Source organism: Brienomyrus brachyistius, chromosome 12 (genome assembly GCF_023856365.1).
Source record: "Brienomyrus brachyistius isolate T26 chromosome 12, BBRACH_0.4, whole genome shotgun sequence".
Classification (NCBI taxonomy): domain Eukaryota; kingdom Metazoa; phylum Chordata; class Actinopteri; order Osteoglossiformes; family Mormyridae; genus Brienomyrus; species Brienomyrus brachyistius.
In genome coordinates this window covers 21,473,353-21,489,675 of record NC_064544.1, presented here as the reverse complement: position 1 = coordinate 21,489,675, position 16,323 = coordinate 21,473,353, and the positions used below count along the sequence as shown (strand labels likewise).

Here is a 16,323-nt window from a genome sequence, read left to right as displayed (position 1 = left end):
GGAAGCACAGGTGACCCAAACCAGCTCTTTTTACTCACTCATTCTAATAAACATATAGTAAGTGCTGTTCCAGCAAGTTGCCACTACATTTATGAATTTGACAGTCCGTCTTACCATTTTATCTGAACCTGATCTGTCTTCTCTTTTGCAGAGATGCTTGATCTGAAATACGTTACTATTTGCCATTTTTTGGTGTATAGAGTTTAGAGCATTCAGTTCTGCAGTTTGGTCAAACGATTTCCTGACAGTTACATCGTCACTTGACAGTTCGAGTGGGTGATGCAAATGGCATGAAGTCTGCCGCATGCAATCATATCGGGTACTGCATCTTTAGCAAGCCATTTTAGTTTTTCTTTTATGCTCCATTCTTCCATGAGGTGATTGCAAGTCAGGGCCATGTCTTCTGATGTATGTTTTTGAGGGAAATGCTCTATTCCCAGCAGTGCTGTGCAGATCTTATCATCATCAATGCAGTGGCAAGTTACAGCCAGGGATGGCTCCATGTTGAGTGATATCCACATGTCTGACGCGATGCTCACAGCCACTGCACTCTGGATTCTGTTCTTGGTCTTTTCCTTTTCCTCCTCATATTTTTGAGTAACCATGGCTTTTAGAGCCTGAAAAACAGACATGACTACATAATTGAGCTATTTAAGTTAGAGTACTGTTGTGCTTTTTACTAATGCATACATTTCCGGTAGGTGAGAATATATAAAGATGCAACTATGTAAAGCAGGTCTCTGAACCCTTCATCTTCTGCTCGTAGGAAATCTGCGTCCATTGCTTAAGATGTATATTAAATGGTTACGAAAAGTTACAGAAGTGTTATTAATAGCACAGTGCATTCTGGGATACTTGGGTTCATCACTGTTTCATTGTCAGTCTGCTCGTTTGCATGCAAGGCTCTATAATGCCGCAGCATTAATGAGGTGCTGTGATTTTTAAATGACAGCTTTTTGGAGCAGATCCGGCCCTTTACCTTAGAAAGCCCATGCATGGAAAATGTGGTTTTACAGTTGTTTTATTTGGAAAAATAAGTTACCTTATTAGATGTTCTTTCAAAATGTTTCCAAATTGGAGAACTTTTTCTTGCTGGTTCCATTGGTGAATAAAACAAAAAATTCACAACACAAGTTTTGGCACCGATATGCAAAGTCACTCAGAGTTTTCCTTATAGGCCGACACCTCTGTTCCATAAATGACACATCAACTGTGTCGGTCATGTGATTATCCTTAAAACACTATGTGTGTTGATATGAGGCTTTATTGGGTTAAATTTTTAAGTCTGTTGTTTGCATTTTGCTGATTTCCATTTCTAACACTGTTGTTCCTTTTCATTGGTTGCGTTTTCCCCTGTCCTGCCAGTATTGCACACACCTGACGTTTACGTATAGAGAGGGAGATGCTGTCAGGATTTGCCCTTATCTTGGCCCATTCAGTCTGTCATCTCTCTGTTTGGCCAGCAGGTGTTGCTGTTCGTCCCATTTCTCGTTGCATTCCAGGTCTGTTCTGTTCCTGTTGTGTTCCCCTACTCCCTTATCTACTACATGACTGATTGGGCTAAGTGAGTGGTTGCTAATTGTGCATCTCTTCCATCATGGTTCAGATATTGTGCCTCATTAGAAATTGTTGGATATTTTTGTATTTTTGTACCTTACAGATTTTGTACCTGTTTTATATACCAGGGGTGGGCAGTCTTATCCAGATTATGCCGTTGTGTTTACAGGTTTTCGGTGAAACTCCCAAATTAGATTACTAATTAGAGGATTGATTGGTTCTCACACCTGGATTTGAATAGCTGACCAAAAGGTATTCCAAATAGCCTGCATATACAGGACTCCTCTAAGGATACGATTGCCTGCACTGTTATATACCTTTTTAATTTTCTTGTTTCTGCATGGCTCCTTGTTTATTTTTGTTTGTGCCCCATTTTTGTGAGTCTTATAGTCCAGATATTTCCTAGTGTTCAATCCCGTAGTATTTGTTAATGACCCTCACCAGTGTCTTGCTGTCCCCAGTTTGGGTTATTGTGGTCTGCACCTGCCCCTCCTGTAGTCCATGTTATCTGTGTATTTAAGTGCCTGCCCTCATTCTGGCCCTTAGTCGCTCATTTAGTTTGTTCTTCTGTTTCTCCCTGCTTTAGTTCTTTATGTTAATCTGCTTTGTTTTTTACCCCTAGTGGTCCTTTGTTTCTGGTTTCGTTTTTTAATTCAATAAACCCCCTTTTGCCTCAGAACCTCTTTGTGTTGGATCATCTTTCCACCATGTCACACCATAACAACATACATACACTATAGGCTGCCTTAGAATAATTCTGTTCAGTTGTAAAGCCACTTTTATCCCTTCCGGTAGATGGTCTAAGACAATCAGCACTTGGGCGATAACTTACAAAGACAGTGTTTATCTGCATTTAATTAAACCCCTCAAGAAATGCTAACAAGACATACTACGCATTTGTCTATGGTGATATTCCTTTTGTTGTTGCTTGTTATGGCTGTCTTACTTATTGTTTTCCATCCATCATCTAACACTTATCCTTGTCAGTACTTTTTATGGTAGTCCCCTCAAATCTGAGGGGTGGTATGTTCCAAGACCTGCCGTGATAGCCAATCCCACGGATTGTAGCGAATCATCCACAGACCTGATATATAATGTGATTTTTATGTACTTAGACCCACATTGTGTAATTGACAATACATCCATCCATCCATTTGCCAAACCGCTTATCCTACTGGGTCATGGGGGGTCTGGAGCCTATCCCAGAAGCAATGAGCACGAGGCAAGGAACAACCCTGGATGGGGGGTCAGCCCATCGCAGGGCACACTCACACATCATTCACTCTCACACACATACCTATGGGCAATTTAGCAAGTCCGATTAGCCTCGGCATGTCTTTGGACTGTGGGGGGAAACTGGAGTACCTGGAGGAAACCCCACGACGACATGGGGAGAACATGCAAACTCCACACATATGTGACCCAGGCGGAGACTCGAACCCGGGTCCCAGAGGTGTGAGGCAACAGTGCTAACCACTGCACCACCATGCCGCCCCTTAATAAAATACATTGTAAATTATATAATTCTATACTTTCTCAAATGAAAGTGTTTGTGATGGTCTAATTCTCAAGAGAGGATAAAGCCATGAAAGAGTATCATGTATCAAAGGATGACCAAGCAATGAAAATCATGCTTTTTATCTCCCTAAAAGGATGACGGAACAATGAAAAAACATTTTGTAGCACATTTTGCCATTTTTTTTCAGACCGCAGTAAACTGCTGATAACTGAATCCGTGGAAAGTGAGACTGCGAATCGCGAATGAAGGGGAGACTCTGTATCCTGATTCTTTTATTTTATTATCTAGCAGCATGGTCTGCAGGAAACATGCAAATAAGAATTCAATTTAACTATATGCACATAACAATAAAACATCTTAAACCCTCATACTGAATAAAATAAAGGTGTGTTTATTTGTTAGATGACAGTGATGTCACTGACCAGTTGCTTTACCCTCAGGCGGAAACAGTTCCTGGGTGCTTATGCAATGTTCATGATTATTTTTCACAATACAAATTCTATACTTTTTCCGCCCTGGAAACAAAGATGATGCAAAGGAGACATGAATCAATGGAATTTATCCTCTCAAATATCATATATAACACAAAGTCACACATAGTACTAAGCATTATTTCCAAGCTATAGGTTTCAGTGAGCCAGTTCACCCAATGAGAACCTCCATCCAACAGCATAAAACAAATCTAAATGACATTTTAAAGGAAATTTCAAAGCTGAAATGTTGTGCGTAATTAATATGCCAGTTTCCTCATAGCTAGATTATTAATCTGACAGTTATACATATGGAAAACAAACCTATGGAACCTAGCGTATAAAATATTAAGTATGAGTCTTAATTAAACCTGACAGTCAAATACAAAAATAAGATGCTTACTAAGATCTTTCAAGTTCCCAGCCCATTCCCATCAGCAATATAACATACAGTTTAATGATATAAAATAATATTTTGTAGCAGCTTAAGCAATAAAGTGAAAGCAGTTCAGGAGGTTGACCGTGACCATTTAATTACTGACTGCGCATAATCCAGGTGGATCAAAGTGGTCGACCATGGTGATTCCATGACACATGCTACATTACACAAAAACCTTCATAACAGCAGTGTATAACATTTTATTATAGTATTTTCTGATGCATTTATTACATATTATACATATCACCATGCAGTCCATTAAGAATGCTTGAAATCCTCTTGTGTTGTGAAGTCTAATAAGGAAAAAAACACAACAAAAAATCATGCTCTCGATATTTTATGCCTGGCTATCAGCTTATTTGCTTTAAACTGGAGACCCACCAAGAAATTGAAGTTATGCTTCTACTTCAGGCTGTCATGGCAATTCCAGACCAGCAGGTGGGGATGTTCTCCTGACAGCTACTTTACTGTCTAGGACAGTCTGATGATCCTGTTGCCCTGCAGACTAATTAATGGTTGCTTCTAATTAATGGTTGCTTTTAACTACACTGGCACGCAATCAATATGGGAAGATAATCGCCATGGACAGAAAACCAGAGGAGATACATACAACTGATCTCAGATTCATCTATCATGAATCTATCAACTTAAGGAAAAGCAACCTTCTCTTTATGTATGAGAAAATTCCTGTTCTACATTCAGAAATTCAGTTAAAGTTATCCAAAAAAGCAATATTTAAAGAAACATAGATAACTTATTATGTATTAAAAATAATCACGTCATACTTTAACAAAATTAATTTCCAATTCATGCTTTGAAGCCACTGCACACTGAGTTACTGTATGGCAAAATAAATTAGACAAAATATTTCTGAAATAATATGAGAACACTAACAACCATGCATGTCAGACATGCTTAAATAAAAACAAGCATATCACTGGAATCGTTTATTAGATAAGGTTGTCTGCATGAAAGTAAAGTTTCATTTAAAATAAAAAATGTATTTGCTCTTTAATCCTGTACAGGTAATGTAATCCAAAACATGGCCAAGCCATTGAAACATGAATCCATTTAATATTCATATAAAATTTTAACTTTAAAGCCGCTTCACATAATTTCCAGGGAAGGTTCCAAATAACTTGCTCCTCCTGGAGATGCCTTGGAAAGATAGAGGAAAATTCAGCAATTTTTGCATTTGCCAGCTTTCACTGCATTTGCCATTTTTAACCAGCAAGTTTAAATGCGAGTTGTTTTACAGTGATAAATAATTTATGTGATAAATAATGATAGGGGTTGACCATCCTGCTATAGCAGTTATAAAGGAGAACTTTTAGACTGAATGTCATTGGCAGAGGTGGAAATTTCATCTCCAGAAAGTAAAAATCCAGACCATGATTTTGTTACAACCGCCCAGTTGAGTATAAAGTCACAGTAACAAAGACACAACTGGATGGTGGGACTCTAGGTCTGAATTTTTATTTTCTGGACCTAACATTTCCACCACTGTGATTGGACTGAATATTAGAAAAATGCAACATAAATCCTGGAGTTCATAACACGAATCACGCTGCAGTAAGGGCCGGTCTCCTGCAGCCCGGTATGCCCCTAACACGAATCACGCTGCAGTAAGGGCCGGTCTCCTGCAGCCCGGTATGCCCCTAACACGAATCACGCTGCAGTAAGGGCCGGTCTCCTGCAGCCCGGTATGCCCCTAACACGAATCACGCCGCAGTAAGGCCCGGTCTCCTGCAGCCCGGAATGCCCCCAACACGAATCACGCTGCAGTAAGGGTCGGTCTCCTGCATCCCGGTATGCCCCTAACACGAATCACGCCGCAGTAAGGGCCGGTCTCCTGCAGCCCGGTATGCCCCTAACACGAATCACGCCGCAGTAAGGGCCGGTCTCCTGCAGCCCGGCATGCCCCTAACACGAATCACGCCGCAGTAAGGCCCGGTCTCCTGCAGCCCGGCATGCCCCTAACACGAATCACGCCGCAGTAAGGCCCGGTCTCCTGCAGCCCGGCATGCCCCTAACACGAATCACGCCGCAGTAAGGCCCGGTCTCCTGCACCCCGGTATGCCCCTAACACAAATCACGCCGCAGTAAGGGCCGGTCTCCTGCAGCCCGGTATGCCCCTAACACGAATCACGCTGCAGTAAGGCCCGGTCTCCTGCAGCCCGGCATGCCCCCAACACGAATCACGCTGCAGTAAGGCCCGGTCTCCTGCAGCCTGGCATGCCCCTAACACGAATCACGCTGCAGTAAGGGCCGGTCTCCTGCAGCCCGGCATGCCCCCAACACGAATCACGCTGCAGTAAGGGTCGGTCTCCTGCATCCCGGTATGCCCCTATAACACGAATCACGCCGCAGTAAGGGCCGGTCTCCTGCAGCCCGGTATGCCCCTAACACGAATAACGCCGCAGTAAGGGCCGGTCTCCTGCAGCCCGGTATGCCCCCAACACGAATCACGCTGCAGTAAGGGTCGGTCTCCTGCATCCCGGTATGCCCCTAACACGAATCACGCCGCAGTAAGGGCCGGTCTCCTGCAGCCCGGTATGCCCCTAACACGAATAACGCCGCAGTAAGGGCCGGTCTCCTGCAGCCCGGTATGCCCCCAACACGAATCACGCTGCAGTAAGGGTCGGTCTCCTGCATCCCGGTATGCCCCTAACACGAATCACGCCGCAGTAAGGGCCGGTCTCCTGCAGCCCGGTATGCCCCTAACACGAATCACGCCGCAGTAAGGGCCGGTCTCCTGCAGCCCGGTATGCCCCTAACACGAATCACGCCGCAGAAAGGCCCGGTCTCCTGCACCCCGGTATGCCCCTAACACGAATCACGCCGCAGTAAGGGCCGGTCTCCTGCAGCCCGGTATGCCCCTAACACGAATCACGCCGCAGTAAGGCCCGGTCTCCTGCAGCCCGGCATGCCCCTAACACGAATCACGCTGCAGTAAGGCCCGGTCTCCTGCAGCCCGGTATGCCCCTAACACGAATCACGCTGCAGTAAGGCCCGGTCTCCTGCAGCCCGGCATGCCCCCAACACAAATCACGCTGCAGTAAGGCCCGGTCTCCTGCAGCCTGGCATGCCCCTAACACGAATCACGCTGCAGTAAGGGCCGGTCTCCTGCAGCCCGGCATGCCCCCAACACGAATCACGCTGCAGTAAGGGTCGGTCTCCTGCATCCCGGTATGCCCCTAACACGAATCACGCCGCAGTAAGGGCCGGTCTCCTGCAGCCCGGTATGCCCCTAACACGAATAACGCCGCAGTAAGGGCCGGTCCCCTGCAGCCCGGTATGCCCCCAACACGAATCACGCCGCAGTAAGGGTCGGTCTCCTGCATCCCGGTATGCCCCTAACACGAATCACGCCGCAGTAAGGGCCGGTCTCCTGCAGCCCGGTATGCCCCTAACACGAATCACGCCGCAGTAAGGGCCGGTCTCCTGCAGCCCGGTATGCCCCTAACACGAATCACGCCGCAGTAAGGGCCGGTCTCCTGCAGCCCGGTATGCCCCTAACACGAATCACGCCGCAGTAAGGCCCGGTCTCCTGCAGCCCGGTATGCCCCTAACACGAATCACGCCGCAGTAAGGGCCGGTCTCCTGCAGCCCGGTATGCCCCTAACACGAATCACGCCGCAGTAAGGGCCGGTCTCCTGCAGCCCGTTTTGCCCCTAACACGAATCACGCCGCAGTAAGGGCCGGTCTCCTGCAGCCCGGAATGCCCCTAACACGAATAACGCCGCAGTAAGGGCCGGTCTCCTGCACCCCGGTATGCCCCTAACACGAATAACGTTGCAGTAAGGGTCGGTCTCCTGCACCCCGGTATGCCCCTAACACGAATCACGCTGCAGTAAGGGCCGGTCTCCTGCACCCCGGTATGCCCCTAACACGAATCACGCTGCAGTAAGGGCCGGTCTCCTGCAGCCCGGTATGCCCCTAACACGAATAACGCTGCAGTAAGGGCCGGTCTCCTGCACCCCGGTATGCCCGTAACACGAATAACGCTGCAGTAAGGGCCGGTCTCCTGCACCCCGGTATGCCCCTAACATGAATCACGCTGCAGTAAGGGCCGGTCTCCTGCACCCCGGTATGCCCCTAACACGAATAACGCTGCAGTAAGGGCCCGTCTCCTGCACCCCGGTATGCCCCTAACAGGAATCACGCTACAGTAAGGCCCGGACTCCTGCAGCCTGGTATGCCCCTGGCTCCGCCACGTTCCCTCCAGGCCCTCTCAGGCCCTCTCAGTCCCCACTTTGCCCTGTAAACTCACCATATGTTTTCACACTTCAAGCCTTTATCTGAATCATAAACCTGGAATAGATAACGACCCTCATCCTTGGCATTCTATCTTTTATCACCTCTTTATTTAATTCACATCCTTTCATAGGCCCCTTACCAACAGAATTCAAGACAGCTCACGTAACACTGCTATTTAAAAAGAAAAGTCTCCCTCTGATCTCTGCAGATATCAAGCTATCGGGATACCCATGGCTCCCTGCCGCCATTCCTGCTCAAGGTCCATGTTTGTTAAATACTGCAAACTGCTCAGTCATTTGGCTTTTGTCCCAGTCGTTCCACTACAACAATCCCCTTCTCTGGTGTCTAATTCCTACACAATGTTCTGTTTTCATTTTTTAGACCTCTCTGCCATCTTCCTTACTCCCAGAGGGTGCTTGGGATTTGTGAAACAGTGTGTTCCTCTTATTTCAGGTATAATACTGAAACTCTGTTTAATTGGCATGCCTTGTACTCTGTTAATTGATGGAGTCTTGTTCAAAGATTTTAACACCTGAGGCCTGTGTTTAGCTGGATAACTAATCAGATTTAAGGTGCCCCAGTTTAAATGGGCTTTATATTAGTTCGGGGTGAGTAATCTTATCCGCAAAGGGCTGGTGTGTATGTAGGTTATTCGTATAACATTTGGGTTAGCTGTTTTAACAGAGGTGTGAGGACTCTTCAATCAATCAGTCCTCTAATTAGTGACATAATTAGGGAGTTGCAGTGCAAACCCGCATACACAGCGGCCCATTTAGGATAAGATTGCCCACATCTGTCTTAGTTCACTTACATTTAGCTCAGACTCCCTTAAATCCAACTAGTTATCCAGCTAACCAAGAAATCCTGAAATTCCTGAAACCCCTTAAATTCAAGGAATGAAGTGTGCCGGGTTGCAGGGTTTGTACATCTCTACAAGAAGGGCTGGCCATCAGTGGCTTGCTTTTGGGTGTGTGTGGTATGCTATATTATACTATTCTGATAAGTTGTATTTTATATTTAGGGTTAAATTGTTTGCAGTTAAAAATAGACATCCTTTAAAGAACAATGAAAGCTTACCTACAAACCAGCCATCGTCACATTTTTCCATGACATCTACAACATCCCCTTCCGTGAGCTCCAGTTCGTCTTCGTTTTGAGGCATGTAGCTATACAGGGCTTGAAACCTAAGATGTCAACACAAATCAGTTAGGGACTCGGGCAGAGGAGAGGGACCATACAGACCATCTGCTAAATGTAGCTGGAGAGCAAATCCAGGTAAACAAAAAAAGAGAAAGCAGAATAGATTGGTTTCCATTTAAAATCAATTTCTCTGCTCTGCTGTTTTGTTTAGTGCCACTTTTGCGGTTATCAGGCGAATCAGGCGAAGTAACTTGATGTAACTGGGTCACTGCAGTTCTGTTCCACCACTGCTACAGGTGCTGACTTTGACATATCAGCAAGTAGCACTGTTGCTTCACCCAGTGTGGTCTGAAGCTAAAGCTTCCTCACTGTGTGTGTGCAGTTTGCATGAGTCTCTTGGGCTCTCTTCTGGCTTTCTCTGTTGTCACATGACTTGTGTGTATGTGTGTACAGGCCCCATGATGGACCGGCATCCTGTCTGCAGACAAGCCCTGGGTTTCCTGTCCAACTGTATTGTGCTGTAATGCTTCGACTTCGAAGTTGTTTTTTTTATTATTATTTTATATCCTGATGAATTGCAAACAACACTTTTTACCAAATAAAACATTTACGAAGGACAGACTTACCGCCGAGTACTATAATGAAAACTAAAGAAAAGAGGTTTTTGGACTGGAAAAGAAATATTTACAAATCCATTTAATGTTTTAATGTGTTATGCATACCACAAGAGCAGGAGATTATAGGAAAATAAAATATTTCATGAATGTTAATATTTGCAAACCCTGAAATGTGGTGAGATCTGAGAATTTAAAGTTGTCAGTCTTAAAACTTAAAATACAAAGACATTGCAACCTGTTTAGAATCTATATCAGGCCAAATGTAAAACGTTTACATGTTTTCATTAGTGGTAGTCCATTAAAATGTATTAAAAACAGTGACAACATTCAGCTTAACAATAAACAAGTAGTATTTTTATTAACACCTGGTATCATAATTTGAATAGGTAAAGTATAACATAAAAGATATCAATAGAGCCTATATAATATAAATAAAATCTGTAAAATCTTTGGAAACACTTTGTGGTCATGTAAACCTTAATATTTAATAACTGGCTTGTAATATATCAAATAATAGTTTTGTACTGTATAACAGTTGGAAGGGAGACCAAGCATAATGTTAAAAGGTAAAATAATGAAGTGTTCTCTTCCTGTTCCCATCTGCGGTGTCCGTGCTGGTGCAAATGTGTTTCTGCACACTAGTCAGTGATCCAGGTACCAAGGCAGGCAATCTAAAAATCTTCATGGCTGTGAGGTTCATAGAAACACATGAGAGCCAGACTGACAGGTCCTGATCTACCGCATGCAGCATGTGGCTCATTTTACCGCATGCTGTTTCATACGATCTCTATGAAATACTGTCAGTGTTTAGGGAGGACATGTCTGTTCGAAGCTGAATGTCACTCACGGTTCCCCTCCACCCTGCAGCGAATCAGGCCCGAAGGCAGCCCGCTGTGAGTGAAATAAAAGCAGACAGGCAATGAGTCAGATGACTAATCACACAACTCTTGCTTTTACTTGCTGGTACCAGTGAATTCTGTGGCCACAGGTAGCTGGACCATTGTGTCTGCACATTGTCCGGGCTGAGAGCCCAAGTATGTCATAGCAAAGTCCATGCTTGTATAAAATGCAGAGAATAAGGAGTTCCATAATGCTGAAATTCTTTACACCTTGTAATTTGCTGCCACAATTCTATAGGTACAGTATGATGAAGACTGGCTAAACTTTCGCCTCGATTTAAATAATATGTAACACTTGTCTTCATTTTATGATTTTCATTACAATTAAGATCTCCCAGATTAATAATCCATACAATCAATTTGCAAAATTTTTCCTTCAAAAAAATTGTCAACCTGTCAGTTTTCCATCCATATTTTATAATTATTGTTTCTTTGTAAGCTTGTTTTCAACATATAAATTGTTTTGTTCAATAATTTTCAGTGCAATGGGTAAAAACTTCCAGACCAAGTTCCCCAGTTCTGGTACTGAGGGACCACTTACTTTTAATTGATAAATTGAGTGTATGGATTTCTTAAACTGAGGAAACAAATTACAAGGAAGGAATTATTCTTCGCATTCTTTTCAGTAAATTATGCCATGAAAATGTGCAAATGTTTGCAAAGGCAAACATCAGCTTCAGTAAGAGCAAGCACAGTCACAGTCACGCAAGTACACAACCCAAGGTTCAAATCCACATCAAGATGACACAAGCTGTTGTTCCCTAAAGGAGAGTCTTTAGTTAGTCTTGTTTGCTTTATTCCTCCTAATATTGAACTGGAAAATCACTAAGAGATAGTATTTACTGGCATGCCAACGGTTTTTAGGAGTGTCCATGAGGTTCACCTTCAAGGTCTCAGCCAATATTTCAGCACTCTAGTTCAACCTTCTGCATTAGTCATGAATGGTGAAACAATTCATCGATTGTAATAGATATATCTATTATTAAGGCCACGATACAATTTAATTTAACAAAGATCGATTCATATCATTAAATATGACGATTCACCAAAAACATGCCCGAAATAAATCTCTTACATGTAGAGGAAACAAAATGAAGACTCTCCTTAGAAGAGAGTAGGGACCAATGTACATTACATCACATACAAATGTACACTGCAGTATATTTTATGTAGTCTAGTACACTTATTTTCCTATGTCTTCAGAGAGTAAGTTCAAGTAATACATGTCCAAAAATAGTTTTTGGTTGTTAAAGTACAAATACAAGACAGAATGTATAGTTTTTCTCACCATATTCTGTTGTTAAAATGAAAAGTATTTTTGAATTCAAATAAATTCCACTAACATCAGCTTATGTTTCACTGTATTGAAAATACTGATCATGCATCACTGAATCTAACAGAATCGTATTGTATCACAGAAACTTTTCAAATATCGCCAGATATAAAATCGCTATCTTGCAAATTGTAAATCAAATCGTATCGTGCCAAAGCTTATGATATACACCCCTGTTAGCCACAGTAGCATTCCATGTGTCAGGCCATTTAGACAAGGTGCATTTAGATACCTGCTATCCAACCAAACCCACATGCAGCAGCTTATCATGCAGATTGCGTCTGTTCTTACCCTATGAGATGATGAACCTCTAATAGGTGACCCACAGAACCTTCTAGACATTACAGGACTGCGAGGAGGTTTACCAACCACAATGACATCTCGCTTTGAGGCAGGCTGAAAACCAGAAGTACAACGTGCAGTGAGTCAGCCAGGGTTGGATACTGTCATTGTCACTGAACTTCATTCACTGGTCAGATGCCAAATGTTATAATTGGAGATGTAAGGGAGATGAGACAATCAGAAATTGATCCTTGAGGTCACAAGGATGGCAGAATACAAGCATTCTAAAAGTCAGGTGAGAGAGGACTGTGAAATTTATATTGTTAGTCCACATTTTCCATATTGACATAACGGATACAGACAGAACAGTGGACGAAAATAATGGAGTCCTCAGTACAGACGCTATGGGCCACGATGGTCCGTGTTACAATATTTTGAGTTTATGATGGGTATTTCAATTCCATTCTGTTTTTACTTTCACTACATTATTCAACAAATTATGAGATATTCAACATTTTATAATAAAATAGGCTTTGTGTTAATGATTTTACAAAACTGTAGGCTAAGCATGTTCTAAGCATGTTTAAGGTAGGCTAGGTTAAACTATGATATTTGTTAGGTTAGGTATACTGCATTAAAATGCATTATTGATTACAATATTTTCATTTATCGGAACGTAACCACTCAGGGAGCGTCTGTATTTTATGTCTTTATAGTAAACATCATCCAAATATATTATGCTATCTTGATATGCAAAGTAGTAATTGCTATAATATGCACAGAGATAATTGCTGTTTTGAAGAAAACTGAAGTACTTCATTTTTATTACATTACACAAATAAATTAATTACAGACTGCAGTAATACTAAAGAGTCACTGGTTTGTTTTTCCCCTGGAGACTGAATGCACTTTGCTGTGAATCAGCTATTTAGGGACACATCAAATGAAAGAAAACTACTTTGCTAACTTTGATTTGTGCATACAGTCATTATTTCTTTACTAAGAAATATCAACGTATCAATATTAAATCTTCTTTCAAATTTTATCTGTAGATAAAGGTGATGTAATTGTATCACCTATGCAAAGACAAAAATAAATTCCCTTAACAAAAGAAATTAACTAAGATGCCAATTCCTACTGAAGAAAACGTTAAGACACCCTGAGCCCTAATAGCTATTTCCCCCTTTGGCTGAAATAATAATCAATCGCTGACATCGACTGGCAGAAAGTTCTCCCCACTCTCCAATGCAGAATTCCTTAAGCTGTGATGTTTGAAGGGTGTCTTGCATGCACTACTGCTTCAAATCATCCCACAGCATCTCAATAGGATTCAGATCCGGGCTTTGGCTTGACCATTCCAGAACTCTCCATTTCTTTCTTGTAAGCTTTGGGTCATTGTCATTTGCATGGTCCACCCCCACTTCAGCTTCAACTTCTGGACAGATCTCTCCTACATTGTCCTCAAGCACCCTATGATATGATGAATTCATAGTGGATTGTATGCTGGTGAGCTGGCCAGCTTCTGCTACAGCAAAGCATCCACAAACCATGACAATTCCACCCCCATGCTTCACAGCTGGTATGAGGTTCTTTTACGCCCTCTGCACCCAAATAATTCAATTTTAGATTCATCTGTCCATAGCACGTTTTTCCAAAAGTCTGTTCTTGGGCTGAGCTTGCTAGGACAGCCTGACCTGGTCATGTTGGCAGTTGTTTTAAATCAAGGGCAGACAATCTTATCCACAAAGGGTCAGTGTACATGCAGGTTTTTGCTGCAACTCCTTAATTAGAGGATTGACTGGCTGAAAAGTCCTCACACCTGGGTTTTAACAGCTGACCCAAAGGTTACCCCAAAAACCTGCATATGCACCAGCCCTTTGCGGATAAGATTGCCCACAATTGTCTTGAAAGTTCTCCACTTGTAAATTATTTCCCAGACAATAGAATGGCTGATTTCAAACTCTGAGATCTTCTTATATCCTTCCCAGACTCACATGCATCTAAAATCTATTCTTTCTCAACATACAGGCACCACCAAAAAAGCTCTTTAACAATGTTTTAATTATTTTGCCCTAATGTGGCATACCGGATTCTGAATGTACTAACTTTTTTTTTTTTTTGGCTTCACAGTTAATTTTTTGTTTTGGCATCTACAGATTGGTCTACAGATATAACTTGAAAGACTGATATGTCGATAATTCCTAATAAAGAACAAAATATTACATTTTTTTCACAATTGTACAAGTTTTGAAATGGCAAAGAAAACGTCTGAAGTCACATCTCCACACTTAAGTATCCTTCAGACTAAACAAGTACATGAAGAGAGAAGGGGACCAACGTCCCAGTGAGTCAAAGTGAAACCTGTCAAGGCAGCGCGGCATGACGCATTTGGCATGAGGGCAAGACCTACTAAGGACTCCAGGAGACACGGAATTTAACAACAAGACAATACAAAAACAAAAGGACCACAAAGGGTCATAGACAGACAGGGAAAGACCGAGTTAAATAACTAAGACTTGACCAGTGGCCTGTACTATGAAGCGCGGTAACTGGCTTATCAAGGTAACTTGTTGGATTAAAGGTACCACAGTTTAAATGGACTTTATATTCGTTCACTTACATTTTGCCCAGATTACGTTAAATCCAACAGGTTACCCCAATAATCCAGTAACCCCACTTTATAGTACAGGCCACAGGATACTGAACTAACAAGAAGTCTAAAGAACAGGTAAGGGAACAAACTATAAACTGAAAGCAGCAAATGTAGCACATAACCAACTCAAGAACTTACACACACATATATATATATATATATACTAACCCATTCTGACAGAATGACCAACTAGCAAACTGCACTATGAAATGAACATAAATACAGAAACCGAACTGGGTAACGAAGCAGCAGGAGTCAGAAATGTAACAATAAACCAATTAGAGCGGGTGCAGGACAACGAGCAATCAGGCATAAAAATCATGAGGTAAAGGGAAACAAGTGGGTCTAATAAACTTAATGATGGAACCAAGAGACCAACAGGGAAACTAAGAACAGAATCAAATACTAAGAGTACAACATACAGGTAAAACAAAACCACAAACACAGGCACCTAACAAAACCCAAAGCAGAACACAAACCAAAAGGAACACGAAAGCTGAAACAGAAAATAAACACTGGAGAACAAAATCCAACAATTACAAATACAGTCGAACCTCGTTACTACGTACAAGACGGGATATCAAAAACATGTACGTTATAAGCATAGAACATTGTAACCACTTAGTGCAAGATGGATGAAAGAACTCCATGTAAATGATAAAACTTTAATAGAACAGACCCTTAAATTGACTACAAAACAAACGAACACATTATTACTTGTTAAATAATTCAACAAAGCTCATTTGGATCCTTGAAATTTTTTTAAATTACTCACGATTACTTAGTGCCGGCTGGCGATAAACGGCAACGAAAATACACAATGGCTGGTCAAAATGGATTTTTAAAATAAATATTCGCATCCAAATTGGCATATTGCCTGAAAATATTAATGAAATATTGGTCAAATTAAATCATGAAATCCTTTACTTCCATTATTATTCTGAATTCACAATTACCGGCATGACCGGTATTTCACAAGGTTTAATAAACAAAGAATACGCACACAACACTTAACAAGCCATTACTACGCAGTCCAGTAACGATCGGTCAAGGCAACTCATTTAACGCGGGAAGTTTGAATTTTACTTTAAATGTTGACAGTCTATGCGTTGTAACGATGGTTAGTTTTCGTATTTTCTGTAGAAATTTGGATG

At 42.2% G+C, this 16,323-nt stretch overlaps 1 protein-coding gene across 10 annotated transcripts in view; it reads right to left on the bottom strand.

The window, feature by feature from the left end:
* Positions 1-344: 344 nt before the first annotated feature.
* LOC125704434 (vinexin-like) overlaps positions 345-16,323 on the bottom strand; it is a 42,107-nt gene continuing 26,128 nt past the window's right edge. For 8 of the 10 annotated variants that reach the window (XM_048969986.1, XM_048969981.1, XM_048969980.1 and 5 more), the window contains 4 exons: positions 12,526-12,630; positions 10,850-10,893; positions 9,323-9,429; positions 3,338-5,143 (listed from right to left, as the gene is read on the bottom strand). In XM_048969986.1, the coding sequence (XP_048825943.1) occupies positions 5,082-5,143; positions 9,323-9,429; positions 10,850-10,893; positions 12,526-12,630 (318 nt within the window). In that variant the 3' untranslated portion in view covers positions 3,338-5,081. Of the gene's footprint in view, positions 618-3,337; positions 5,144-9,322; positions 9,430-10,849; positions 10,894-12,525; positions 12,631-16,323 lie in introns of those variants that run through there. The other 2 variants (XM_048969984.1, XM_048969983.1) reach the window with 2 other exon arrangements.